General features: G+C 35.0%; 2 protein-coding genes and 1 non-coding gene across 8 annotated transcripts; 2 read left to right on the top strand and 1 right to left on the bottom strand.

Annotated features, from left to right (window-relative positions):
- The first annotated feature begins 3,485 nt into the window (after window positions 1–3,485).
- On the top strand, window positions 3,486–9,590 carry LOC141712420 (uncharacterized). 6 transcript variants are annotated; one of them, XM_074515354.1, is made up of 8 exons: window positions 3,486–3,777; window positions 4,347–4,913; window positions 6,986–7,702; window positions 7,835–7,895; window positions 8,109–8,194; window positions 8,283–8,356; window positions 8,807–9,123; window positions 9,209–9,590. In XM_074515354.1, exons 1-8 carry the CDS (start codon window positions 3,667–3,669, stop codon window positions 9,229–9,231), a joined length of 1,956 nt encoding a protein of 651 aa, XP_074371455.1. In that variant the 5' UTR covers window positions 3,486–3,666; the 3' UTR covers window positions 9,232–9,590. The 6 variants fall into 6 exon arrangements, with proteins under 6 accessions (XP_074371455.1, XP_074371453.1, XP_074371454.1 ...); XM_074515352.1 differs by having other exon boundaries at window positions 7,835–8,194; XM_074515353.1 differs by having other exon boundaries at window positions 6,986–7,895.
- A 5,370-nt stretch (window positions 9,591–14,960) lies between these two features.
- LOC141714326 (uncharacterized) lies at window positions 14,961–26,481 on the bottom strand. The gene is made up of 8 exons (XM_074517851.1): window positions 26,340–26,481; window positions 23,924–24,861; window positions 22,232–22,389; window positions 21,388–21,619; window positions 19,647–19,748; window positions 19,157–19,243; window positions 18,893–19,039; window positions 14,961–15,101 (listed from the first exon to the last, which is right to left on the bottom strand). The coding sequence occupies exons 1-8, from the start codon at window positions 26,479–26,481 to the stop codon at window positions 14,961–14,963; spliced, it is 1,947 nt and encodes a 648-aa protein (XP_074373952.1).
- Window positions 26,012–26,118, top strand: LOC141716029 (small nucleolar RNA R71). Its single transcript, XR_012572763.1, has one exon. It is a non-coding gene; the product is annotated as a small nucleolar RNA R71 (small nucleolar RNA).
- Window positions 26,482–26,767: the final 286 nt, after the last annotated feature.

Below are 26,767 nucleotides of genomic sequence, written 5' to 3'. Positions count from 1 at the left end.
TCCCGCTCTCGGGATCTACGCTACGCTCTATCGGTATCCACACGAATGCTTGATCGCAAGGATTGAATGTGTACAAGCATAAACTCATTTCTTCTTGCTCTCTCAATCTTCTTCCTTGGTGGCTAGGGTTTTAGTAAAAGTCTTCCATTCAAAATCACGCACACGAGAGATATTATATAGAGAGTATAATAAGAATTATAACTCTTAACTAATTAGGAGTTATTATTAATTCGAAATTCCTATTTGTATAATAATTAAGTCGCACCTAATTATTTAACAAATGAATTTCATAATTAATATTAGTAAATTCGAATATCAATATTTATCTAATTAATTAAGTCATACTTAATTAATATTATAAATAATTCGAATTACTTAAAATAATTTAAATCCAATTTAAATTAAATAATCCTTCAAGCATTTTTTGTGTGTGACCCTATAAGTTATTATTACGTTGACAACGAATTTTAAATCTAATTTAAAATCGTAAAAAATGAGCGGCATCTAGTAATACATCATTGCTACCCAAGTAATAATAATTCAATCAATGATCGATTTAACCTTTCGTGAATAATGTACAATGTAATATAATCCCTTTAACCAAATATTATAGATTAAACTAGAGGCATGTAATGTGTCATCCTCATCATAGTTTAATCCAAGTTTGCTTGATCAATGAGTAGATATCATATCAAATCAACATTTGAGCGTGGCCACGTATTTCATAGTCTAGCTCACACAAGAGGCCAATAATATCACTCCTAAAATAGGAGGGTTAAATCCCATATAGATCATTCATATTTCTCATACGATTCATAATATACTCAATGTCCACTTTTATCATTACCCGGTCAAGGATAACTTTTAATGGAATCAATGTATATTAATTCTCGTATAGAAATATAATGACTTCAGGTCTAAGGACCATTACATCATTATCACTGTGAGAATTACTTATGACACAACAGACATGTAGAGTCTCACATCGGGTCTGTCCAGCACAATGAACATATACATATGCCTGTGTCTTTGACTTTAGTATCACTATATCTATAATCAATGAGATGTGATCATCAGTCAACAAACACACCAGTCTTAATGCATTATAATTGTCCCTTAATAATAACACTCGACTAGGGACGTTTAGGAATATTGATACTATTCTCATAATCTCATTTCTAAGTAACGTACTTAGAGATATAGAATTGCATATCAAATTCTAAGGACATTTATTAATCTAACATTTATATCGTAGTAAATTAAGAATTAATAAATTATAAAGGGAATAATCGATAGAACATAAATATTAATAATCCAAATATCTTAAACTAAAACATCATAGTGTTGTCTCTAGGGCACAAACACCAACACCTTACCCTTCCCTCCCTTTCTACCTACCCTTAACCCGAACCTCCTTCACCTCCATCACCTTCTTCCCCCTAACCTCCTTCCCCTGCTTTCCTTTTACCTCTTTCCCTTTCACCTTCTTCACCTCCTTCCCCTTCTTCCCTTTAGGCTCCTCCTCCGCCCGCTCATCGGCCTCCTCCTCCTCCTCATCAACCACCTCCTCAACCGGCCTAGCCCAGAACTCAGCAACTGGATATGAATCCCTGATAGGATCAGTAAGAGGTCTCCCAATCAAGAACCGCTCATATGCCCACAACTGCAACTACCACGTACAACAAGCAGTCCTCTTCGCCCTTTTTTGTGCTGCATGCTCGAGCCCCCTATATAGATATGAAAGAACAGCAGAACCCCAGGACCATCTATGCATACCCGTAAGAAAGCGGAGGTGTCCAATGTACTTCGGGTGCACCACATTCCTACTATTGGTAGGAAACAAAACTGAACCAACAATCATGAGCATGTATGCCTGTGTGTGGATAACAATCCTCCTCGGATCAGGACCCGGATTAGCCCTCCCATATCTCTGATACAACCATGTGTACTTTATGCTGGCTCTGGCCCAAACCACCTTCACCTCTCCTTCATCCAACGACTCAAATCAATGTCTCGCAAAATACCCCAAGCCACTATCCAGATCGTCGCCAACTAACGGATGTCCAGCAACCGGTAAACCCAAGATATAGCCAACATCCTCCAAAGTCACTGTCATATCCCCTTGTCTCATGAAGAAGGTGTTGGTCTCGGGACGCCACCTCTCCACAAGTGCCGTGACAAGCCTCGCATCATTCTGCAAAACCACACCCGGATTTGCAAACACACCAAAACCAATAATATGCAACAAGTCCTTCTATGCATTAGAAAAAACCCACCTACGCATGTTCCTGTTCCCACAATAACACTCCAAAGGCCCCCGCTCATGTCCCTTCCAAACATCTGAACTCACATGATACTCGTTATCAAAAATAATGTCATGACTAACTGGACCCGGCAATATGTTATTCATCATAAAAAAATAAACATGAAAACAATACTCGTTATCAAAGCCTGGTAGTTATGCAAGATACATTGCAAGTACAAATAAATTGTCATACTCCGCCAAACTACATCAAAAAAGATGTCTAAACAATCAGTCTAAACAATCAATCTTTTATGGCCTCTTGTTAGCTTGGTGAATAGGATGAGCCATTTTATGGTTTCATCATAATATGCTTTGATTACCTTTATTTCAGAATTGAGTACTCTCGCATATAATTGTTTTTCGAAATAATTTAGATTAAATAGGTTCATATCCCTTTCCTGTCACAATTATTGAAGGAGGACTAAAAATTCTAAAACAACCAGTAGACCAAATATGTTTGAGTAAATCTTGGATTTATTAATCCCCTGTTTTTTTGCATATAAATTGACAGATTTTTCATTTGAATATACATGGCTCGTCATTTTAATAATATCCCAATCAAAATGCAAATTCACAATCAAAATTAAACATTAAAATTCAAAATTTTAATACACGAGATTTACATACACGAGACTCATCATTTTACACAATCAAAATTCAAAATTAAACAATATGCAATCACAACATTAAACGTACATACATGATCATATATACACAATCAAAATTCAAAATTCACAAACCGGGAAATAAAAAATACACGATGATATATACATGATCATATATACACAATCATAGTACACGATCATTATACGTGAACCCTAGAATCGGAAGAAATGCAGAAAATTGTATGCACAACGAACCTTAATCGCTGGAAAGTCGAAGGAATAGAGAAGAAGAACAAGACTCGATATTCAATCACCCCCGAATCACCGAAAAATCGCCTCCAATTCGCCATTCTATCAGAATTTAGGTTATAAATGTTAAACAGGTCGTCTAAACCCTTATATATGTTTTTCAGGATTTCCGCGCATATTATAAGCAGAAGATATTTAAGGGTAAAAGTATAACTACCCAGGATAATTTACGCGACCCGTCTTCTTTCTGCGGAAAAAAGCGCGAACCGGGTTAATTTTCTTTTTTAAATCCTTGCCGTTGATGAATCCAACGCCATGTGTTGGTTAACACATGATTGTTGTCGGGGAACTGTACCCTTGTTTTGTTTCTAAAAAGTAAATGACTACTGCTGTTAAGTGTTGATCTTTCTCTTTCACACGTTTGTTAAATTTGTTGCCCGCTTCTTAAAAGTCCTAATTTCAAAATCGGTGAGAAGTTGGGGGTTGGAATCGATTACAGTATCAAATATGGAGAGCAAAAATAAGAAAAATAAAGCACCTCCCATCTCCAATTCCAATCCCCATCCTCATTCTCACCTCTTCCAAACCCTAGTTTCTGCTGCTGCTGCTGCTCCTAATGTAATCCTCTCTCTCTCTCTCTCTCTCTCTCTCTCTCTCTCTCCCCCTCCCTCCTATCTCTCTCTCTCTCTCCCTCCCTCCCTCCTATCTCTCTCTCTCGCTCTCCCCCCCTAAATTTATGCAATTATATACTTTATCTGTTCATGTTTTCTTGATGAATGACTCATACTAGGATATGATATACGACACATTAGCCCTACTTTGTTTCAGTAAAGACTCGATTTTTAAGACAAATCTTAAAAGGCTGAAATTGAATTATAGTGGTAGATTAATAAAAAGAATTAGTTGATGTAATTTTAATTGCTTAGGTTGTTTTTCAACATGCTTGTTTATCTTTAGTTCTCGAATTGTGGGCATTTAGCAGTGAGTGTCAAGTGAACTATTAGTGAAGTTACGGATAATATTTTTGTAATATTGATTGATTTTGTGATGTGTGTGTATGACTGTATTGAAATTTGAGTTGTCAAAATCTGAGATATTTATATTGTGGTATATTTGATTTTGTCATTTGGATGTATTCCAAGTTTGGATCGTTTTTGTTTATACGATATGATCTTCTTTTATTGCAGGGTCTAAAGTCATCATTGTTGAGAAAACTGTATTATGTTTTGGTTGAGTTGTCTAGAAGCCTATGGTCTTGCAAGGAAGAAGGGACTGGTTTAGTTCACTTTGTCTATGAAATTGTTCCAAGTGGAATGAGAGTAACAAGTGAAGATCTGTGTAGGCTCTCTGACATACTGTTTAAAGAATTTTGCAAGTGCTTTAAGCAGTGTAACTCTGATTTAAGCGTTAGTTCTGACAGTAAGGGTGATAAACAAGCAATCTCCCACCCGGATATGTTGGCTTCCTCCGCAGAGCTAAGTATCCTATTAAGATGTTGTTTGAAAATACAGGATCTGCTTAATCAGCAAGGTATTAATGATGAGAATGGACGACGTCTTTTTGTGATTTTAAGAACATTAAGTCAACTTGTATCAAGTGGGGAAAGTAGCATCAGCTTGGAGGATTTGTGTTCTAGTAAAATTTGTTATGGCGAAGATGGGTCTGGCAGTATATCTGCAAAAGAATTTGTTGCTTTAATATGTTCTTTAGAACTCACAGATTCATGCATCCCGGTCTTGTCATCAATTATTGAGGTAAACACTATTGTTCCCTAGTTTGCCCCCACCAGATGGTATTTCTTCTCTTCAGTATGTTAAAAATCCTTTGCTCTCACTTTTAGGGATTTTAGTCTATCAAATAGGTCAAGAGGAAGAGAGACAACTGATGTATCAGTTTTCTGTATAGCTATTTTAGACAATGAATATATACATGCACGATATATCGGGTTTAACTTTTTCTATAGGTACTCAAATCTGGGTAGAGTAAAATGATTCTTGTACGAAAGAATAAAATCAGAAAGTTGATAAAATTTAACAAAAACATAATATAAAAGAATAATCGTGGGAATATTTGGTTAGTTGATGCAAATAGGAATGTGTTGGAATCTGATTGGGGGTACAGAAGATTGAGTTACCTGGTTAATAGGTATGAGTTTCGAATCAAACCATATAGAGCCCTCAAAAGAAACACTAGCACATGAAAATGAAATTATGATTCTTGTTAAAAGGGTTCAAATACCACGAATAAATTACCCCTACTTTCTTAGATATTAGATTAATGAATAATTTCTAGGGAATATTTTAATTCAAATGGTTAATTAATACGGGGAGAAAAAATAATTCGCTATATTACTTTAAAATTTCTTGAAGCGACCTGTTAAAATCACAATTTATAACTGTAACAACTCGGGTAAAATTTCTTATTTTTTTCGAAAATTGGGTCAAATCCCGAATCCCCCATGAAATTGGCTTGAATGCAACAACTTGGGCAATTCATGAGTCATGTTGACTCATGAATTACCTCAACTACCTACTCCCAAAAGATTAAGATTTGTTGGTGCACTTGGTAATGACATTGAAGCTTAAGTGCCCCATGTATGTTGATGTGAGACTAGGTTGTTACAAAGTTACGCACTTCAATTTCCGACGTCCTTCTTAAGTCTGTACGGATAGCCCATAGGCCCAAATCGTAGCATCTCTAGCCACTGTGGAATGATAGCCCACCAGAGTACCTTTGCCATTGTGGGAAATATGGCGAGCAGCGGTGTACCCATATCCGTCAACTTGACTCGTCAAGTTTTTGAGAATTGAATTTAATATCATATAGGACAACCCGGTCATATTATGAGATTTTTTTAAAAAAAATCGTGTTTAATCCTGATTCCAATGCAACTTGAGTAATTCACCAGCTCATCATAATAAACCCCCAAAAAGAAAACATTCATGATTTGTTGATGTACATGGTTGTGGTTTTGAAATTTATAAACTGAACAAAGTGCACCATATGTTTGATGTTGGGCCGAGGTGTTACAGTATTAGCATTATATTTTGTTCAAATATTATCTGAACGAGTCTTCGAATTCGTACTAAACTACAGTTCACAATGACACGGTATGTAAGGGAGTAACAAGTTAAGTACATAAGCTCTATGAGTGACTGGGGACTTGAAATTTAGGTTAATTTTCTACCGTCAGCTGAGTATTCTTGTGTTCCCCAAAAGTCAACCGATTAACTAGTTAAAAGGAGAGGAACTCTGGATTTGACTCAACATCTAAGAGAGGGTCACTCAATAGTTTCTTGACTGTTGTCACTGTTTCAGATGTAAAGTAATGAAAAAGGATATTTTACTAAGGTTCTAATCGAGTTGATGTTTGGTAGTTTCAGGCCGGGGCTTAAGAAACTGTAAGTAAAGGATGGCCGACTATATAGTCTTGACAAGTTGTTCTGTACTCTTTATGGACATTTTTTATGTTGTAATCTATGTTGCATAAACTCTTTTACTTTATCCTAAAAATATGACAGTTCTATGTGTGTTAGGAACCCTATTTATGCTTGAAACATTAACAAAATTGAGTAGCCTTGACCTAACAAAAAAATTGAGTAGCCTTGTTGAACTCTCACAGAACCTGTGGAGCACTGAGTACTCCATGTAAGTATGTGCAAAACAGTTACGAGTTATAACTAGACAACATTAGTTTTTAGCCCATATCCTTGAGATTACCATACAACTTGCAAAATTGTCATTTTCTATTTTCTACAGTTTCTGCAGCAGTCATGTATGTTCATAGAAGTTTGCTGCACCACTGCCTAATTAATTTTGTCCTCAGGTGTTTGTGGATGAACTTTCTGTCAGCAGAAAACTAGGAGCCTACTTCAGTAGAATTGATTCTGTTTATTCAACTAGGCATAGACTATTAGTGGATTACTTGGGTGACTGTGACCTTAAGATAATATGGGAGTTGATCTGTACTCACTTTCTTCTATTTGTTTCTAATGAGCGAGATATTGAGAATCTTCTTAGTCGCTTAGCATGGCCGCACAAGGAGTTCTTAGCTCCAGAACTGAGTGTAAATGCCGCCTTGTCGTTGCTAGACAAGCCTCATATGCCATGTATACCAAAACTTATGCAAACGCATATGATATCACTGGTCTCTGAAGCAATTGGATTCAACTTGGATTGTGATCATTCTAAACCAGATCTTAAGCTTGTAGATCATTACCTTAAAATTTTTAGAAGGTCAGTCGTTTTGTATGCTGATCACATTGCTAAGCTGCAAATTGATGGCTGTCCTGAAAATAGTAAATTCCATTTTCTTAAATCAAATGTATCTGGGCAATTTTTTCAAGCATTTGAATCATGTGTTCTGCCTGCCACAAGAGAGAAGATTAATTATCTAAATACCAGCTTCTGTGGTTCGTGGGATTCACATTGCAGAGACAGGTTTTCAAGATCAAAAGGTGATCTTTCAACTTCAGCTATAAACTACATGAAAGAGAATGTATGCATTATTGACAGATCTTGCAGAGATGATTTACTATCAGTCGTAAGTTCCATTATAACAAGAGCTTCTAATGATATTGACAGTGTGGTGTTTGATGCCTATGATGATGCAAGTGTACAAGATGTTTGTTTTCTCACCTCTTTGCTAAAGCTAATTAGCATATCATTGTTACAGTCTCTTTGGTGTTTATGGAGTAGGCATAAAGGTTTTCCAGAATCTGAAAACCTCTCTTCATGTAAGGAATATCAATGTATCACCAGTATCTTAGACTCTTTCACTGCACAAAATATCGACCTACCAATTAAAAATTCTCTTTGCAACCAGATAGAATCTAAATTAACAAAGCACGAAAAGTCAAAGCTGATGCTTTTTCACTTTTTGCGCTTGCTCTCCTTCAGTTTTCTAAGTGGTTTTGATTGCTTAGCTAACAGCTGCATATTATGCATAGTGGCAATCATGAATCTTATTGTTTTTGAGGAGGGAAATTTAAAAGCGTTGAAGTCGGTTGATATTGGATCCCGATTTCCTCAAAAGGCAAGATTTTCATTTTATCTTTTTTGCTCTTCTTGCCCTGAAGTGCTATTAACCTATGGCGTGAACTAAATTTTGGTTTATGATGCAGGTTGCGAGAGGCCACAAATCTACTAGTCTGGTTATTGCTGCTAAGTTTCTGAAGATGCAGTCCCGGAATTTAAGGTGAGTGATTTTTCGTTCTGTAGTCAGCTAAAACTATTGGTCCTAACAACTTTTCTGAATGTCTTTAATTTTAATTCACTTTGTAACACAACAAGATTAAACCATCGTGACTAGACTGATTAAAATGGAATGAACACCTTTTTCTAGCCCTTGTCATGGATGTACAATACTGTATGATTATTAACCTGTGTAAATACTGTTGTAGGTTCGGGCATTTGTAGATAGTTGGCCGAAAATGTCTATGATCTATTTCAGTCTCATGAAGAATCGTCTAAGCATCTTTTTATGTTATACTTATTGATAAAAGACGTTGCAAACTAGTCATTTTTGTCAGAAATGAAACCAGACTGCAGTGCAGATGCTTTCTCAACTTCAAAATTAGTTATTAACATGTTGCAAGCAAATTAGCATTTTCTTGTGCAACCTAACTGTTTTTTTTTGTTTCTGCAGTAAGATTCCTCCTGCCAATGTTCTTATGACAATAGAAGATGGACAGCATTCATTTTCAAGCAATTCTGGTAGTTTAAATGCTGTTGCTACAGTGGGCAATAACCGCAATACCGCGAAAACATGTGATGGGGTCAATTATCTTAGATGCATTGGAGTAAAATCACCAGATGATGATTTGGCAGATTTCATCGAGTGCAAAGAGGGAAAAGATTACTCTGCATGGTTAAAAGATAGGGATAAAAACAGAAAGCGGAAATATGCGAGGCAGGCAGTATTGATACAGAAGAAAAAGAAAAATGCCTTGAAGTTGGCTAAAGGTAAGAAGATTTAAATATCCTTCTATAGTTAAAGGGTATGACTAGCGCTGATCTATTCTCTGTAATGGCTGGTTTTATCTTCTAGCACCAAACATTAATGACAACTAACAAGTAAAGGTTCAAGGTTCATTGCTGCTGCGGGGAAATCAAAAGAAACATATTTAGATCTTTAGTCTTTTTTGTTATTGTTGGTTTACTAAGTGAATGCACTGTGAGAAGCTAATGATATGGGATAAGTTAGGCGGTGTAAGATACCTGGCTGTTTAGTTACTGTGTTATTCTCTTGACTGTGACTTTCTTAAAGTACCACATAGGAAAACGCAGAGGCAGTGTTTTTGGTTGTTAATATCGATGTTTATCTTATAATTTGTTAACTGGAATATAATTTTTCCCTTGTGCAATTATGGGATTTCCAGCATCCAACATGTAAGGTTTAGTTCATTAATAAGACCTTGTTTCTTCTTGAAGGTTTAGTTTACCAAAGCTGCTCAAAATCCAAGTACAGATTCTGCTTTCCAAGAACATGGTTACTATATACAAAATGTTATGTTCCCTTCTTGAACAGTAGAAATGGAACTTATTGCTTTTAGTTTCACCAGTTAATTAATTAAATTAATTGCAATTATATATACGATTCCAGATTCAGTCACAAACAACTCTTTTTGTTCCTAAAATGGGACTTTAATGGACATCAGAGTTCATTTTTATTATGTTAAGAAATATATGTTGTTTTTATTTAGATCTTTTAGATGACAAGTAATGTTAAAGTACATTAAACTTGTTTATTTTGAGGTTACAACGCAAATTTACAATCAGGGATACAAAATTAGCAAAATCAAAACAAAGACATAAATTTGTGATACAGACATTACACTTGGAGACGAAACAAGTGGGAAAAAGGGTGAGATAACTGAAATATAAATGTGTTAGAAGATGAACAGAAATGTTCCTCGTAGAACTGAGAGGGACTAGTCATCGATAAAAATAAGAGTGTTTGAGACAAATATAAGTCAATAATTAATTTGTATTAACTCGCTAGCTTTTTCGAACCGGCTTGTGATGGGTTATTGAGTTCTAGCTTATTCGAACTGAGGTTCTTGAATTCGGTACGCATTCATTTGTGGATTTAGATGTTATAAATGGTATCAGAGTTTTGCTCGGCGGAAATGCAGAGGCATTGTCAGATTCTGATTCTGTATGTGTGTTTGTGAGATTGACGGGGACGTCGATCCTATAAGAGGGAGTGTTTGTAATATCTCACGTTGATAAGAATAATACAAGTTAACAGCTAATATATACCAAATTGCTAACTTTTTCAAGCTGACATGTGATAGATTGTTGAGTCTGGTATGCATTCAGTTGTAGGTGTTTGAATATTACAAGCAGTACACTGTTGGGTCAGGTATGCATTTGGATGTTATAACCAGTACATTAACAATGAGTGACATTATTTAGAGATTTGATCTTAATCAAAACCCTACATTTTTTGGTAGTGTTGAGCTCTTTTCACAAATGCGAAAAGCAGCAACACATCACTTAGATCCAGCTTTGTCTTCCTTCCTTTTCAAGTACCTATCATGAAAAAGAAACTAGGCACATAAATGTCATCTATAATAAGCAATATAATGTGTGTGCATGAGTAATCTATTACAGTTCTGAACAGGATCGACGAGCCAAATGCTTAAGCAGTATAGTGCAGAAGATGTGTTTATTGGTAAGTTTAGAGAAGCAAGCGCAGCTTGTTTGTATGTTCTCTATGATGCTCGTAAAAACCCTCATTAGAATTAAAATCCACAAACATCACGGTTCAAAAAATATTGACATATTTGACAAACAGAAGTTTGGTCACCTAATTAATTTGAATCCTTTGTAGTTAGTGCCGCTTTATCGAGCTTCCTTAAACCTAAACTCTTCCTCCGGCTAGCTCTAGGCTTTATTTGAAATTACTTAATTACCCTTATTTAATTATTTAATTCTAATTATTGGGTCGATCAATTCCAATCCTAATTAATATTGAAGTCAACTAGTCAACTTACTCTATTGTTTTACCAATTTTAATTTTATTTTATATAGAACTCTATATCACTCTAATTTATATTAAATTCAACTTTTTCTACTTATTTAAATTTTAATTTATATTGAGTTTTATATTATTCTAATTTATTATTTGGATATAAATTAAATTTAAGCAGGCTAAATATAATTTTTAAGATTTAGTTTATATACAATGTGACTCTGGTTAAGATAAAATAATAATACTATCAATCCCCTTAAAAAATTATACTAATGAACTTGGATAAACAAAATAATATATTTTACTTATACAAGATAAAAAAAAAACATTATACAATTGATTCAGACTAACACAAAATTAAAATAAAAATACAATTCGACCAACAAAAATAAAATTATATATCCTAATTATTCAATCTAAAAAAAATTATCTTATGATCCAGACTTTAAAAAAAAATAAAAATAAACTAAAAATAATTAGTATAATTTGGTCGTGTATGGACATTGGGCTAAAATAAAATAATGTAAACCACTAATCCGAGATAATTCAAATTAATATTACACTAAATATAATTCGTATTCTATTGATATTAACTAAAAAATCAAATTTTAATTGAAACGTAAATATTATTACACATAGAATTATTAATAAAACTATATCGTTCAATCAGTAATATTTTCTTTTCCAAATATCTCTTATAGAGTTATAGTTACTTTTTCAAATATCTTTTATAGAGTTATAGTTAATCGATTAAATAATCACCATGCTAAAATAATATTTTTTAAGGTCCCAACATAATGGAGACATTATATTTTTACCTTCAATAAAATAATAATTTTGTTATAATAATTCCCCCTACCAATGCTATTACTTTAAATAAGTTTAAATATTCTAAAAATTTATGAACATATACGTCTACTAATATAATTATCATGAATTCATATCATTTAAAGTTTTAGAATGAACAAAAATAAGAATTGAATTCAATATATTTTAAAAAAATATATATAATATTAAAAAAACTATGCAATCCGCACGGATTTTAAGCTAGTTTATACTAACATATAATAAGCAAAATAAAGATCTTTTGTAGTTGGTTGTTTTGGTTATTGTTTATTTCCGAATTCCTTCAAAATTATAAATAATAATTTTAAAATAGTATGTCTTAATAACCAGTCTTAAAGGACTTTTAGATTATTCAAAACAGAAAGATCAAGTCAGGTTAATTGCCAAGGTTCAGCTGGGCTGAACAGAAGAGAGCACAAGACCTATGTCATACATGAAATTCAATGGCTCGATAGGTAATATTATATTCTAACTGTTAAGGCAAATGAGACAGTGTCTTATGCAAATGGGACAGTCCCTATACAAATGAGACAATGAATGAGACAGTCTCAATTAACTGCAGAATGTAAATAACAGTAAAGAAAATGCAGAATGCTTAAAACTTAATAAGTAAAAACACCAGAAGTTTTCACTTGGTTCGGCCCCTACACATAATCTATGGCCTACATCGAAGTCCCTATGCCAACTAGCATAGAGAATGTATTATATCAACTTTAATAAAAGAACTTACAGTCTTTTCCTTGATTACAAATATAGCACTTGAAAGAACCCTTTCCCAAGCTAAACTTGTTACCTAGCCAACAGCTATTCCTTAGCCCTCTAGCTACCTTGCTATACTTTGGAATCAAGCTTTGCCACAACCCGGCACAAAGTCGATATAAATACACGAGTACAATTATCAACAAATTGATTACAACTCAAACTATATCTTGTTCACTGGATTTGTATCTCGGGTAAAGAACAAGAAAATGTTTTTCAGATGGAAGAATTGACGTGAAAAGCATTAGCCACACATCTGAAAAAGTGAGTTGTATTTATAGGCAAAGTTCTAACAGATTTATTTTCAAACAAAGGATAATATAGATAAGATTTGAAAACAAGTTTGTTTTAAAATATTTGAATGAATACTTGAGAACCTAATCTGTTAGTAGTTTGAAATAGATAAACCAAGTAAAAAATAGGATTTGAATAATTCAAACTTGGTTTATAAGATAGGGTTTGTTTGAGATAAGTTTAAAAGATATTTATCCAAGTAAACAAGATTTACATAAAAACCCTAATCCTTATCTGTAGACTTGCAAAACATCCGGATAAGTCTTGTTGAATCATTCTTGTTGCATTAATCCATTCTGTTGAGACATCATCAGAAACCATGAAATTACCAATCTCCCCCTTTTATGATGATGACAAATTGCTCCCCCTATCAAAAATACTTAAAGCTCCTGGAGGTAGAAAATTAGCAACAACAGAATATAACAAGTATAATATGAATGCAACAATGTGAATGAGACAGTAAGATATGTTAGAGATGAATGAGACAGTATGCATATAATGAGAACGAGACACACAAATGAGACAATCTCAATTATATATAAAACTTAGAAACCCAATAAACAACCCACCCATTCAACCAGGGTGTCCAGTTGTCTTTAAAAGCATTCAAAATCATTCATCAAACAACCTTAGTCTGAAACACAAAAGCATCATAGCATCATAGTCTTAAAACCATAAATGAAACCACATAGTAAAACCAAAGTCTTAAAACATAAACACAGAAACAAGACTTAAAAACATCCAGACATCCAGAAAATTTCTCCCCCTTCATCATCGTAAAAGGCTTAATCTGAATCGTCCACATCAACTGGAGCCTTGCCTTTATCCTTGGCTGAAGGAAAAACATGAGCAGAGCCATATTCTGAGAAGAGCTTGTCAAAAGCATCTTGAGCTGGTGCTTTTCCGTCCCGTTCACGAAGCTAGTCAAAGATCTTCGCTTTGTATTCTTCCCGCATCATGCCCAAGACCGAAGGTGGAGGGATGGCAGGAAGTGGCAGAGGAGCTGTGATTTCTTCCAAAGTACAATCGCCAATCCAGTCACGTTTCTTATGCCAGTACATTTTGCTCTTGTCCTGCATAGCGGACAGCTGTTGTGACACGAACTTCGTCTCTGAACCCTAGCTTGAAAAACAACTTTACAAACTCTTTTTCCCAGGCCTTAGCCGAGGAAACCAACCCTTCTTGCAGAGTCCCAAACTCAAAATCTATTGTTTTTGACAACTTGACATCAGAAGCATGCAAAACATATAGCTTTGCATTGATTGAATCCAAGGAAGAACAAACAAACTTATGAAACAACTCAAACGAAGCATGCATCATACTAACCTGTGAGGTTAGCGAACCCAAAGTCTCAACAGACGCAAAGTGTTGATTAAGATTAGCTAAAGCGGAAGAATTTTCATTTAATTTAATCAACAAGGAATTAAGCAAAGTGTTTGTAGGCTGATCAAAGGGGTTAGACGCATAGTTTGGGGATTTTGGAAGTCCACCAACTGGCCTATGAGTTTCATCAAAATGCAACTCATTAGACTCAGAAACAAACAAATTATTTGCTGTTAAAACAGACAAATCAAACAACGTACTAATTTTCTCAGATTTAACAGAAGCAATAGAGACACAAAAATACCTAAACACTTTCGACAACAGTGCAGGATAAGGCAAGTGCATCGACTCATGAGTCAAGCAATGATGCATATTTTTGATAATCAGGGAGACACATCACAAGGAACCTTTTTGACAAACATATAAAATTAAAATCGAATCTTGAAAAGTGATTCGATCTCGACCACTTTTACAAGGCAACAAATTTGTGTGAAACAATTTAAAAACCAAAAGAGAGAGTGGAGTTAAATCTGATACCTGATGGTTTGATGGAAACATCAACAAAGTTCTCGCCAATAATTGCTTTAAGCTGTTCCTCATACTAAAGCACGGGAACATCAACAAACGCCTGGTGCGTTGTGAAAGGACACACCCCTTGGTCTGAAAAACATCCGATTCTGGCAAGAGCATCGGCCTTGAAAACGACAGGAGTCCCTCGAACATTGGAAAACACAAGGCCTTCCTGAAGCAATTGAAAATTTGCATAAAACTCACGGACAAGCTCTGGATCGATAACTTCTTCCGGTGACAACAACGATTCACAACCTTGGAACTTGAACAAATCATACACTCCAACTCGAGTTAACAACTCAATATCGCAAATCCGCTCTTTAAGAATAGGTTTGTTAAGATTTTGGAGCCTCTTTCTTTTGTATGTCTGTCGATCGAATCAGGAGATGCTTCGCTTGACGCTTCGGAAACAACGGTAGTAACATGACGACGCTTGATGCCAGATGAACCGGCGGTTGGGGTTCGGTTAGCGGTGGATCTCGAACGAAGAGCCATGGACGAGAGAGGTTGAGGGTTAAAAGAGAAAGAAAAGAAGATCTGTGGAGAAAATGTGAGGGTAATAGTGAAGAAAACTGAAGAGATTAAGAAAGAGAGTTTAAATAGAAGTAGGAACTGAAGAGTTAGAGATGGAAGATGAAACGAATAGAAGAAAGAAAGAAGTGATGTACTGAAAAGAAAGTACATGCACGAAATACGAGGAGGTGATAAGTTAAATCAAAAGATATCCTAAATCTATAAGCAATAAACACGCAACAACACACGGGCTAAAAATAATAAAATATAATAATACTAATAATTAAAAAACGGATAAACACATATTAGTAAATATCGATTAACACAGAACTAAATTAGCTAATTATCATAAGAACAAAACATATATGAATATTATGAAAACATGCACAATTAATCACGTAAAATTACATGGAACACATAGCTAGTTCACGACGCATTATACAAAATCTATCTTCAGCTAAGGGCTTAGTGAAGATATCTGCACGCTGTTTCTCAGTAGATATATACATAAGCTCAATATTACCTTTAGAAACATTATCTCGTAGAAAATGGTGACGAACATCAATATTCTTAGTACGAGAATGCATGACAGGATTTTTAGAGATATTAATTGCAGAGGTATTATCACAATAAATAGGAATATTTGTATACGAAATACCAAAATCCTGTAATGTTTGTTGCATCCACAAAATTTGAGCACAGCAACTTCCAGCTGCAATGTACTCTCCTTCAGCTGTAGAAAGAGCTACTGAAGTTTGTTTTTTGCTATGCCATGTGATGTGCTAAAAATATACATTTTAAATTGCAAGCGCACAATTTTCGTTTTAATATTTTGAGATTCGTTCCGCAAGGACTATAAATTTTCCGCAACCTTAATTTTTAACTTAGGCGAAATAGAACAATTAATTTTGAGAGAAGGGATTTCTTTTACTTAAATTAACTAATGAAATAAAAGAAAGGGGACACAAGATGGAAATGGATTATAAATGGGCTACATGTATTTAAATTAGACTAATATAAAAAGAACAAGTTGGGCCAGGGAAGGAACTGAACATGGGCCTAATTATACAAACCAGTACTTAAAACACTAAAGATGATGTGAAGGAGTTGGGCCAGAAAATATTAATGGATCAGACTTTAACAAGTCAGGAAAATACCTACTAAACATTAACGTATGCATAAAGACAATTTACTCAAGGCGAATTAAATACTAAGGATAGGATAATCAATATTAATGACAAAAGTAATTAACATTAATTAATGCTACTAACATGTTAATGACTTAAACTAATTAAAGAATAGTAATAGGAAAGGCTAGAAAGGAAATGGGCCAGATTTAAAGAGGGGATTGAATCAAAGACATGGACCAGTAAGAAAAAAAAACATTCATTAATTAATTTATAGAACATGAACTAAACGAGATAAAGCAAATTATCAAAAATTAATTATACTAATTAAGACAAGCATTGATGAATAGACTATAAAAATTTTAATGGAAATAATTACTACTAAAACTACGCATAACATACATTATGTGCAAGAAAATGGGCCGCAAAATTGATGGATCTTGGTGTAAGCTAGAAATGAATATGTGCCAGAACTTTAGAAAGCAAACACAATGACATGGCCTAATATTAAATTAGAAATAAGAATAACTTAAAAGATGAAGATTGAACATAATACACGCACTGTTGCTGGAATAATATACACTCGGGCATAAATTGAGGTAATGCCGAGTAAAGCTCTTGCCGAAAGACGTAAGGAAACACCGAAAATCTAAAATATTAAATTAAATAATAGATGTAAATTTAGAGGGCTCCTTTTAAATCTCCAAATTTTTAACTTGTCAGATTTTAAAAGATATCATAACCCCATTAATAATAACAAGATATGAAAGTAGATGAGAAGATGTATTAAAAAGACTTAAATGATATTAATTGAAGAGAGTGTTTACAATTTTTAAGAGCTACTACAATGGAAATGAGAACTAGATCTAGAAATTGAAAAGAGAGGCTACTATTAAATTTAGGGTAAACTAAGATAAAACTAAGGTGATGAATACAAGGGGGAAGGGGGGGTTATTTATAGCTAAAAAGTAGGGTTTAGGGTAGAGTTGGGTGAATCTTGGTCATCCAAGTGAGAGGTGTGTTTTGTTGATCTTGACCCTTGATTTCCACCAACTCTTTCTTTTGGCTTTTTCTTCAAGTTGCTTGGTCACATTATATTTCTTCCATTTTTGCCCTTTTCTCCTCTTTTCTTCACATTTCTCATTTTTCCAAATATCTAAAAAAATGATGAGAATGCAACAAATTAATTTATTTAAAATATGAAAGCAAGCAATAAATATGTATGAAATTATGCAAAAATACGTGATTATCACCATGTAACTAAACAATCTCCTAAAAATTCACAAGCACCACTTGTGCTTTTTCTATCAACTTGTGACCCTGCATAGTCAGCATCTGAAAAACCGATTAAATCAAAAGAAGAAGAGCTTGGATAAAACAATCCCAAGTCACTCGTACCTTTCAAATATTTAAAAATACGTTTAACGGCATTCAAATGATATTCTTTAGGTTGAGATTGAAAACGAGCACACAAGCATACACTATACATAATATCAGGTCGTGAGGCAGTTAAATATAATAATCAACCAATCATACCTCGAAATTTAGTGACATCTACAGGTGTACCTTGTTCATCCTTTGTAAGCTTAACTGAAGTACTCATCGGAGTTGATTTAGGTGTGACATGATCCAATGCAAATCTTTTGAGTAAATCCTTTATATACTTGCCTTGGTGAATAAATATTCCTACAATAGACTGATTAGTTTGCAAACCTAGGAAGTACTGCAATTTACCCATCAAACTCATATCGAATTTCTTATGCATGCAATCAGAAAACCACTTACACAAAGATTCGTTAGAAGATCCAAATACTATATCATCAACATAAACTTGAACTAAAAGAAAGTTATCATGTTTATGAAAAATAAAGAGAATTGGATCGAGTGTACCGCGAATGAAACCATTGTTCACAAGAAACTGACTGAGACGCTCGTACCAACAACGAGGGGACTGTCTCAATCCATAGACAAATTTCTTGAGCTTGTAAACATAGTTAGGGTACTTTTCATGAATAAAACCTGGAGGCTGCTTCACGTAAACTTCTTCCCTGAGATAGCCATTTAGAAAAGCACTTTTGATGTCCATCTAGTAGAGCTTGAACTTCTTGTGAGCTGCAAAAGCCATTAAGATTCGAATAGCTTCTAAATGAGCTACTGGAGCATATGTCTCGTCATAATCGATTCCTTCATGTTGGTTGTATCCCTGAGCAACCAAACGAGCTTTATTTCGAATGATATTTCCATCTTCATCCTTCTTATTCTTGAAAACCCAACGAGTACCAATGATCTTGGCATCCTGAGGAGGTGGGACGAGTTCCCAAACATCACAACGCTCGAACTGATTAAGTTCTTCCTGCATAGCAACTGACCAGTGCTCATCTGCAACTGCTTCTTGAGCGTTCTTTGGTTCGAACTCAGCAACAAAAGCACAGAATGCAGAGATTGTGAAGTCTGCTTCGAGTAGAAATCCCTTTAGAAAGCACAGAATGCACATAGAACTTTAGAAAGCAAACACAATGACATGAACTAATATTAAATTAGAAACAAGAATAACTTAAAAGATGAAGATTGAACATAATACACGCACTGTTGCTGGAATAATATACACTCGGACATAAATTGAGGTAATGCCGAGTAAAGCTCTTGCCGAAAGACGTAAGGAAACACCGAAAATCTAAAATATTAAATTAAATAATAGATGTAAATTTAGAGGCCTCCTTTTAAATCTCCAAATTTGTAACTTGTGAGATTTTAAAAGATATCATAACCCCATTAATAATAACAAGACATGAAAGTAGAGGAGAAGATGTATTAAAAAGACTTGAATGATATTAATTGAAGAGAGTGTCTACAATTTTTGAGAGCTACTACAATGGAAATCAGAACTAGATCTATAAATTGAAAAGAGAGGCTACTACTAAATTTAGGGTAAAGTAAGATAAAACTAAGGTGATGAATACAAGGGGGGAGGGGGGTATTTATAGCTAAAAAGTAGAGTTTAGGGTAGAGTTGGGTGAATCTTGGCCATCCAAGTGAGAGGTGTATTTTATTGATCTTGACCCTTGATTTCCACCAACTCTTTCTTTTGGCTTTTTCTTCAAGTTGCTTGGTGACATTATATTTCTTCCATTTTTGCCCTTTTCTCCTCTTTTCTTCACATTCTTCATTTTTCCAAATATCTAAAAAAAATGATGAGAATGCAACAAATTAATTTATTTAAAATATGAAAGCAAGCAATAAATAGGTATGAAATTATGCAAAAATACTGTGATTATCAAATGCCCCCATACCTATCTTTTGTTCGTCCTCGAGTAAAATCAAAAATAAAAATGCTAACTATGAAAAATCCTATGCTCCTTTTCGTATGCGTGACGGAAAATTTTAGGTTTACCAACCCGTTAAACCCATAGACGATCTCCATAGGAGGAGTATTGTCTCCTAAGGGTTTACAGAAGATATACCCATAAAATCTTTGAGACAATATAACAAGAATCTACCTCAATTTTACTCTAATGTTCATTGGTGTTAACAAGAAGATTTTATAAATAAAATACATACCTTAAAGACTCTTCTAATAATAGCCAAGATGTAGGTGCACTCAAATCTGCTTATGTCGACTTAGAATTTTTACAAAAGATCCCAAGGTGTGTAGTGAATTTAAGGCCTTTGATGGATTTAACTGTCTAAGAACATTTTCTCTTTTTCAACTAATATTGAACTGACCCATTCTCTATCAAAACAAGTATCTAGCCAAACTTCACAAAATTATTCTTTTTCTTTTTCTTTTTATTTCAATTGACTTTATGATGTCTGTTTTCTTAGGCTTTCTATGTTACCCATATAGCGAGCTTTAGGTCAGTGACTCCCAAACCAGATGGTTTTAGGGCACTAGGTTTTGAAATCCCCCGACGAACTTAATAACTCGAGTAACAAAGGCCACAAAATAAGACTAGTCAATTCTACTTGTGCCCATTATCTAAAGATTTTTGTTTATAAGAATAATGGGTATTGAAGTAGTTTATTCATCTTTTCTTTTCTTTTCTTTTTGCTTTTTTTTTTACCTTTTTTCTTTTTTTTTTTCTTTTCGCAAAGGTCTGATTTGACATTGTTTCAACATGTGGGTTCTCTCTCAAGTATCGAATAACATCCCTAAACAATCTCTCCAAAAAAGGTCTTATGCAAAAAAGTGCCGTCTTGGAATCTAAAGTGAAAATCAGTCGACACAAGATTTAAAAAGACACATTACTCAACTACGTTTAAATAATCTAAAAGGCACTATATGTATAAGTTTTTAAAAACATGTTAACACCAACTGCTACTAAAGTTCAAGAGAGAGTAAGACAACTTAGCTAAAAATGTCTATTTTTTTGAATTTTTTGAATTTTTAAATTTTTTTTAAGAATTACACTAAAACCCTCCCCCCATACCTAAATCATGCATTGTCCTCAATGTATGCAAAAGAGAGAAATAAGCAAGGAAAATGATGAAAATATACCTGATAAGGGATGAAGAGAGTTAAAACTACCTACTGAAAGAGACTTACTTGATCATGGGTCAATGAGGTGGATGATCTCTTCCTCGAAATCGACTGGCAACTCTAAAAATGGTTTGAGACGTTGTCCATTAACTTTGAATATTTCACCATTTTTAGGATTTTTAATTTCTATAGCACCATGAGGAAAAACTACTTTAACAATATAAGGTCCCTCCCATCTAGATCTCAATTTTCCGGGAAATAAATGAAACCTAGAATTGTACAAAAGAACCTTTTGACCGGGAGAAAAAGGATTTTCTCAAAATTGATTTATCATGACAAACTTTGGTTCTTTCTTTATAGATTTTAGCATTTTCATAAGCATCATTTCTCATTTCCTCTAACTCAGACAATTGTAACTTCCTATGACCACCAGCAGTGGGTAAATCAAAATTCAACTCCCTAATAGCCCACCAGGCTCGATGTTCAAGTTCAACCGGCAAATGACAAGCTTTACCAAACACAAGCCGATAAGGGGACATATTCAAGATAGTCTTATACGCGGTCCTATAGGCCCATAAAGCATCCATCAATTTAGTTGACCAATCCTTCCTATTCGAGTTGACAGTCTTTTCTAAAATCTGTTTGATTTGCCTATTTGAGACTTCAACTTGACCACTAGTTTGAGGATGATAAGGGGTGGCCAATTTATGAGAGATCAAGTACTTTTTTAAGAGAGATTCAAATTGATGGTTCTTGAAATGTTTGCCTTGATCACTAATGATAGCTCTAGGCGTACCAAATCGAGAAAAGATATTCTCTTTTAAGAATTTAAGAACGACCTTATTGTCATTAGACTTAGTTGAAATGGATTCGACCTACTTAAACACATAATCGACCGCTAAGAGAATGTAGAGGTTTCCAAATGAGCAAGGAAATGGGTCCATAAAATCTATCCCCCAAACATCGAAAATTTCGATAATTAGGATCGGATTCATTGGCATCATATTACGTCTTGTGATCTTTCCTAAATGTTGACACCTATTACAAGCGGCACAGAATTCCGCGGAATCCTTAAACAAACTAGGCCAATAGAAACCACTTTGGAGTATCTTATCCGCCATCTTTTTGGCACTAAAATGACCTCCACAGGCTTGATCATGACAGAAGGAAAGGACACTTCTAAACTCGCGATTTGGGACACACCTTCTAATGATTTGATCTGGGCAATACTTGAAGAGATAAGGGTCATCCCAAAAGAAGTATTTGACTTGTGAAAAGAATTTGGATTTATCTTGCTTGGACCAATGAGTCGGTATGTTGCCAGTGACAAGGTAATTAACAATGTCGGAAAACCAAGGGAGGGTAGAGATGGAAAGAAGGTGTTCATCCGGAAAATATTCATTCAAAGGCAAGTCAACGGTTGACTCTACTACCAATCAAGAAAGATGACCAGCAACGATATTTTCATACCCCTTCTTATCCCTAATTTCTAGGTCAAATTATTGGAGCAACAAGATCCACCTAATCAAACGAGCTTTTGAGTCCTTTTTCGAGAAAAGATATCGAAGGGCGGCATGATCGGTGTAAACAATGATTTTCGAACCAATAAGATAAGACCTAAACTTCTCGAGGGCAAATACTACGACTAGAAGCTCTTTTTCGGTGGTTGAGTAATTAAGTTGGGCATCATCTAAGGTCTTTCTAGCGTAGTATATGATATGAGGTATCTTATTGATTCGTTGCCCTAAAACTGCCCCAACTGCATAGTCGGAGGCATCACACATCAACTCAAAAGGCTCATTCCAGTCGGGAGATTTAATTATCGGGGATGAAGTCAATTCTTTCTTAAGGTGTTCAAAATATTGTAAATAATCACTATTGAACTCGAATTTGACATCTTTGGAAAGAAGATTGGTCAAGGGTCTTGCCTTTTTACTAAAATTCTTAATGAAACGCCTGTAAAAACCTGCATGTCCTAAAAATGAGCGAATTGCTTTGACCGATTTTGGTGGAGGGAGACTAGCAATGAGATCAATTTTAGCTTTATCAACTTCAATTCCCCTTTCCGAGATTTTATGACCAAGGACGATTCCTTCTTTAACCATGAAATGACATTTTTCCCAATTAAGAACGAGGTTCATTTTTTACACTTTTTCAAAACTAGGTCAAGGTGGTTTAGACACTGATGAAAAGAAGAACCAAAGATGGAAAAGTCATCTATGAAAATTTCTAGAAATTCACCTACCATATCGGAAAAAATGCTCATCATGCATCGTTGAAATGTAGCAGGGGTCGTGGTCAAACCAAAAGCTAGACGACGATAAGCGAACGTTCCGAAAGGACATGTGAACATGGTCTTTTCTTGATCTTCGGGAGCAATGGGGATTTGAAAATAGCTGGAAAAACCATCTAGGAAATAATAATAGGAATGACCTGCTAACCTTTCTAATATTTGATCGATGAATGGTAAAGGAAAGTGATCTTTTCTAGTGGCAGAATTGAGTTTCCTATAATCTATACACACTCTCCAACCAGATTGAACACGAGTGGGAACTTGCTCGTCATTCTCGTTGGTCACTAAAGTAATTCCCGATTTCTTAGGTACTACTTGAATCGGACTCACCCACGAGCTATCAGAAATGGGAAAGATGATCCCATTATCTAGGCACTTAAGAATTTCCTTCCTAACAACTTCCATCAAAGTTGGGTTCAACCTCCTTTGTGGCTCCCTAACTGGTTTAGCATCATCAACCAAGTGAATCCTATGTTGGACAATTGCCAGACTAATTCCTTTAATATCAGAAATACTCCAACCTATGGCTTCCTTATTCTCTTTAAGCACACTTAAAAGTTCCTCTTCTTGAGATGGGGTCAAATAGATGCAATTATGATGGGAAAAGATTTATTAGGACCAAGAAACTTGTACTTAAGAGTGTTAGGAAGAGGTTTGAGTTCTAATTCTGGTGGACTTGGCTCAACTGGTTCACTAGCTTGATAAATGGACAAAGGGAGCAGTTCAAGCTCTTGGTTAGTTGTAGGAATGGTGGACTCTAACATCTTATTGACCTCATTAGTATAATCAGAATCAACCCAATTTTGACCAAAATGATTTAAGCAAAAGTCAAGAGAATCATCGACACTCATGGTTTCATGATCAAGCATTTTATCAATTAAATTAATTTCCATGTGTTGGTCAAAATAGTCATTGGGTTGGTTTCCGACATGAAAAATATTGAGATCAATGATCATATTTCCAAATGTTAGTTTCATTAAACCGTTCCTACAATTAATCAAGGCATTGGATGTGGCTAGAAAAGTTCTTCCTAGAATGATCCGAATTTGATTTTTAGGATTTTTGACCGGTTCAGTTTCTAGGACCACAAAATCAACGGGAAAAATAAAATCACCAACCTTAATCAACACGTCTTCAATTATTCCCTTAGGAATTTTGATAGAACGGTCAGCTAATTGAAGTGTGACATTAGTCTTTTGAAGTTCACCTAGACCTAATTCTTGGTAGACATAATACGGAAGAAGATTCACACTAGCACCTAAGTCAAGTAAAGCTTTGTCAACAAAAGTGTTGCCTATGCCACAAGAAATAGTAGGACAACCAGGGTCCTTATATTTCACGGGAATTTCATTCGAGAGAATTGAACTAACTTGAGATGTCAAAAAGGCTTTGTTCGGAACATGAGTGGTTCGTTTATGAGTACACAACTCTTTTAGAAACTTAGCATACAAAGGAATTTGTTGAATAACATCTAAAAGAGGAATGTTGACCTTAACTTGCTTGAAAACTTCTAAGATCTTGTCTACTTGAGCCGATTGTTTGTTCGAAATAAGTCATTGAGGATACAGAGCTTTCAGTATAAAGACTCTTTCGTGCGACGAATCGGGGCTAGGTTTCGAATGTGGTACAATCGAATGAGGTGTTTCGCTAGACTCGAAATTTTAGGGTTGCTTCGAGTGATCTAGACTCGGACTCAAAGGTGAGGGATTAAGTTCCAGACTCGAATTCTCTTCTTCGTTAGCATCAACACAAACTCGATTTCTCACTTGATTTCCCGACCGTAGAGAGATGACGGGGTTCACATCATGAGGTCTTGATTAAGCGGAAATTTAGGATTCACCTCGGGCTGACTTGGAAACTTATTCTTCTCGCGCTCACAAATCGTGTTAGCTAATTGACTCATTTGAACCTCTAACGTAGATATGGCTTGGGCATTGGAATTCAATAATTGCCTATCTTGGGTCATGGTTTGCATAAAGGCTTGTTGAGATTGAGTCAAATTAGTTTGAGATTTTAGCAAAGCCTCAATACTCTTTTCTAAGGTATTAAGTCTCTTATCCGAATCATTAAACCCGGGAGGATTCAAGGGTGCTTAAATTGGGTTTGGATAAGGATTTTGACTAGAAGTGGGGTAAGAGTTTGGATTAGGCTTTTGAAATATGGGTTGAGAAGATTGGTAGTTTTGGCCTTGGGTCCATGAGAAATTCGGGTGGTTCTTCCACCCGGGATTGTATGTGGGTGCAAAAGGGTCATTCCTAGGTCTAGGTTGAAACATAGCTTTCATTTGCTCAAACTCTTGAAAGTTTTGAGGTTCATAACTATGAGAGTTATAGGTCGCACACATAGACGCTTGGGAAGGGGCATTAGTGGTTTCTAAAGCTTCTAATCTTCTAGTGAGAGTAGCTAACTTCGCTTCGGTTGGTATAGAATTACCAACTAAATGCAAGCCTTTGTTAGCTAATGAACCGAGTGTTTTATTGTGCTTACTAGGCTCCCTATTCGGCACCCTAGTAGACTCCCACAATATGGTCTTTTTCGCTAATTCCTCGAAAAATTCCTAACCCTGATCCTCGTCTTTTTCCATGAATTTTCCTTGACACATAGATTCTAACAACGCGGTTGAAGAACTATCTAAGGCCTCGTAAACAATCTTACAAAGTCTCCACTTTTCTATTCCGTGGTGGGGACATTGGGACAAAAGATTTTTAAATCTATCAAAATATTTCCAAAAAGACTCGTTTTCCTTTTGATGAAATTGATTAATCTCATTTATAAGTCTCGTAGTCTTATGATTTGGAAAATATTTTGTTAGAAAAATGACTACGAATCCCTCCCAAATTGAAATAGAATTAACCGGTAGGCTATATAACCATTTTTTAGCATTTTCTATAAGAGTGAAATTGATTAGTCTAAGCCTAATGGAATCCTCGGTCAATTGCTGGAGTTTTTGTAAGGCACAAACCTCCTCGAATTCATGAATAAAAAGATACGGATCCTCACCTTCACTCCCGGTAAATTTAGGTAACATGCTAATATGATGACCTTTAATTTCAAAATTATTACCATTAACCGGTGGAAGAGTAATACAAGAAGGTTGGGCCGAACGAGCGGGGTAACAACGATCCTTAAGAGAAACTGCCATGTTTACTACGGGTTCAAGAATTTCTACGGGTTCGGATTCCGATGAGGAAGTACGCTCAATTGGTCTCACTAACATAGAGGAATTATCTCTAATCCACGTAGTACGTATAAACATGATAGGAATCAAGTAGCAAATAAGTGCAAGAATTTAAAACACGCAAAAGAAAGGGTGAAAAATCGAAAGAAAAATTCTAAATCTATGGTTCCCTAAAAAACTCTAGAATTGCTCCTAACAAAAAGATATTACTAAAATTCACAAAACTAAAAGTATTCTTTCTGATTGGCTA

Source organism: Apium graveolens, chromosome 3 (genome assembly GCF_009905375.1).
Source record: "Apium graveolens cultivar Ventura chromosome 3, ASM990537v1, whole genome shotgun sequence".
Classification (NCBI taxonomy): Eukaryota; Viridiplantae; Streptophyta; class Magnoliopsida; order Apiales; family Apiaceae; genus Apium; species Apium graveolens.
This window is presented reverse-complemented; position numbering and strand designations above follow the sequence as displayed.

Excerpts from the sequence above, each read along its gene's own strand:
- LOC141712420 (XM_074515351.1), top strand. The coding sequence starts at position 3,667 with ATGGAGAGCAAAAATAAGAAAAATAAAGCACCTCCCATCTCCAATTCC. Across the intron at positions 8,195-8,282 it reads GATCCCGATTTCCTCAAAAG|GTTGCGAGAGGCCACAAATC; the intron begins GCAAGATTTTCA and ends TTTATGATGCAG. Across the intron at positions 8,357-8,806 it reads ATGCAGTCCCGGAATTTAAG|TAAGATTCCTCCTGCCAATG; the intron begins GTGAGTGATTTT and ends TTGTTTCTGCAG.
- LOC141714326 (XM_074517851.1), bottom strand. The coding sequence starts at position 26,481 with ATGGCAGTTTCTCTTAAGGATCGTTGTTACCCCGCTCGTTCGGCCCAA. Across the intron at positions 19,749-21,387 it reads TCTATAAAGAAAGAACCAAA|ATATTTGGAAAAATGAAGAA; the intron begins GTTTGTCATGAT and ends CATTTTTTTTAG. Across the intron at positions 19,040-19,156 it reads TGTATATTATTCCAGCAACA|GGATTTCTACTCGAAGCAGA; the intron begins GTGCGTGTATTA and ends TGCTTTCTAAAG.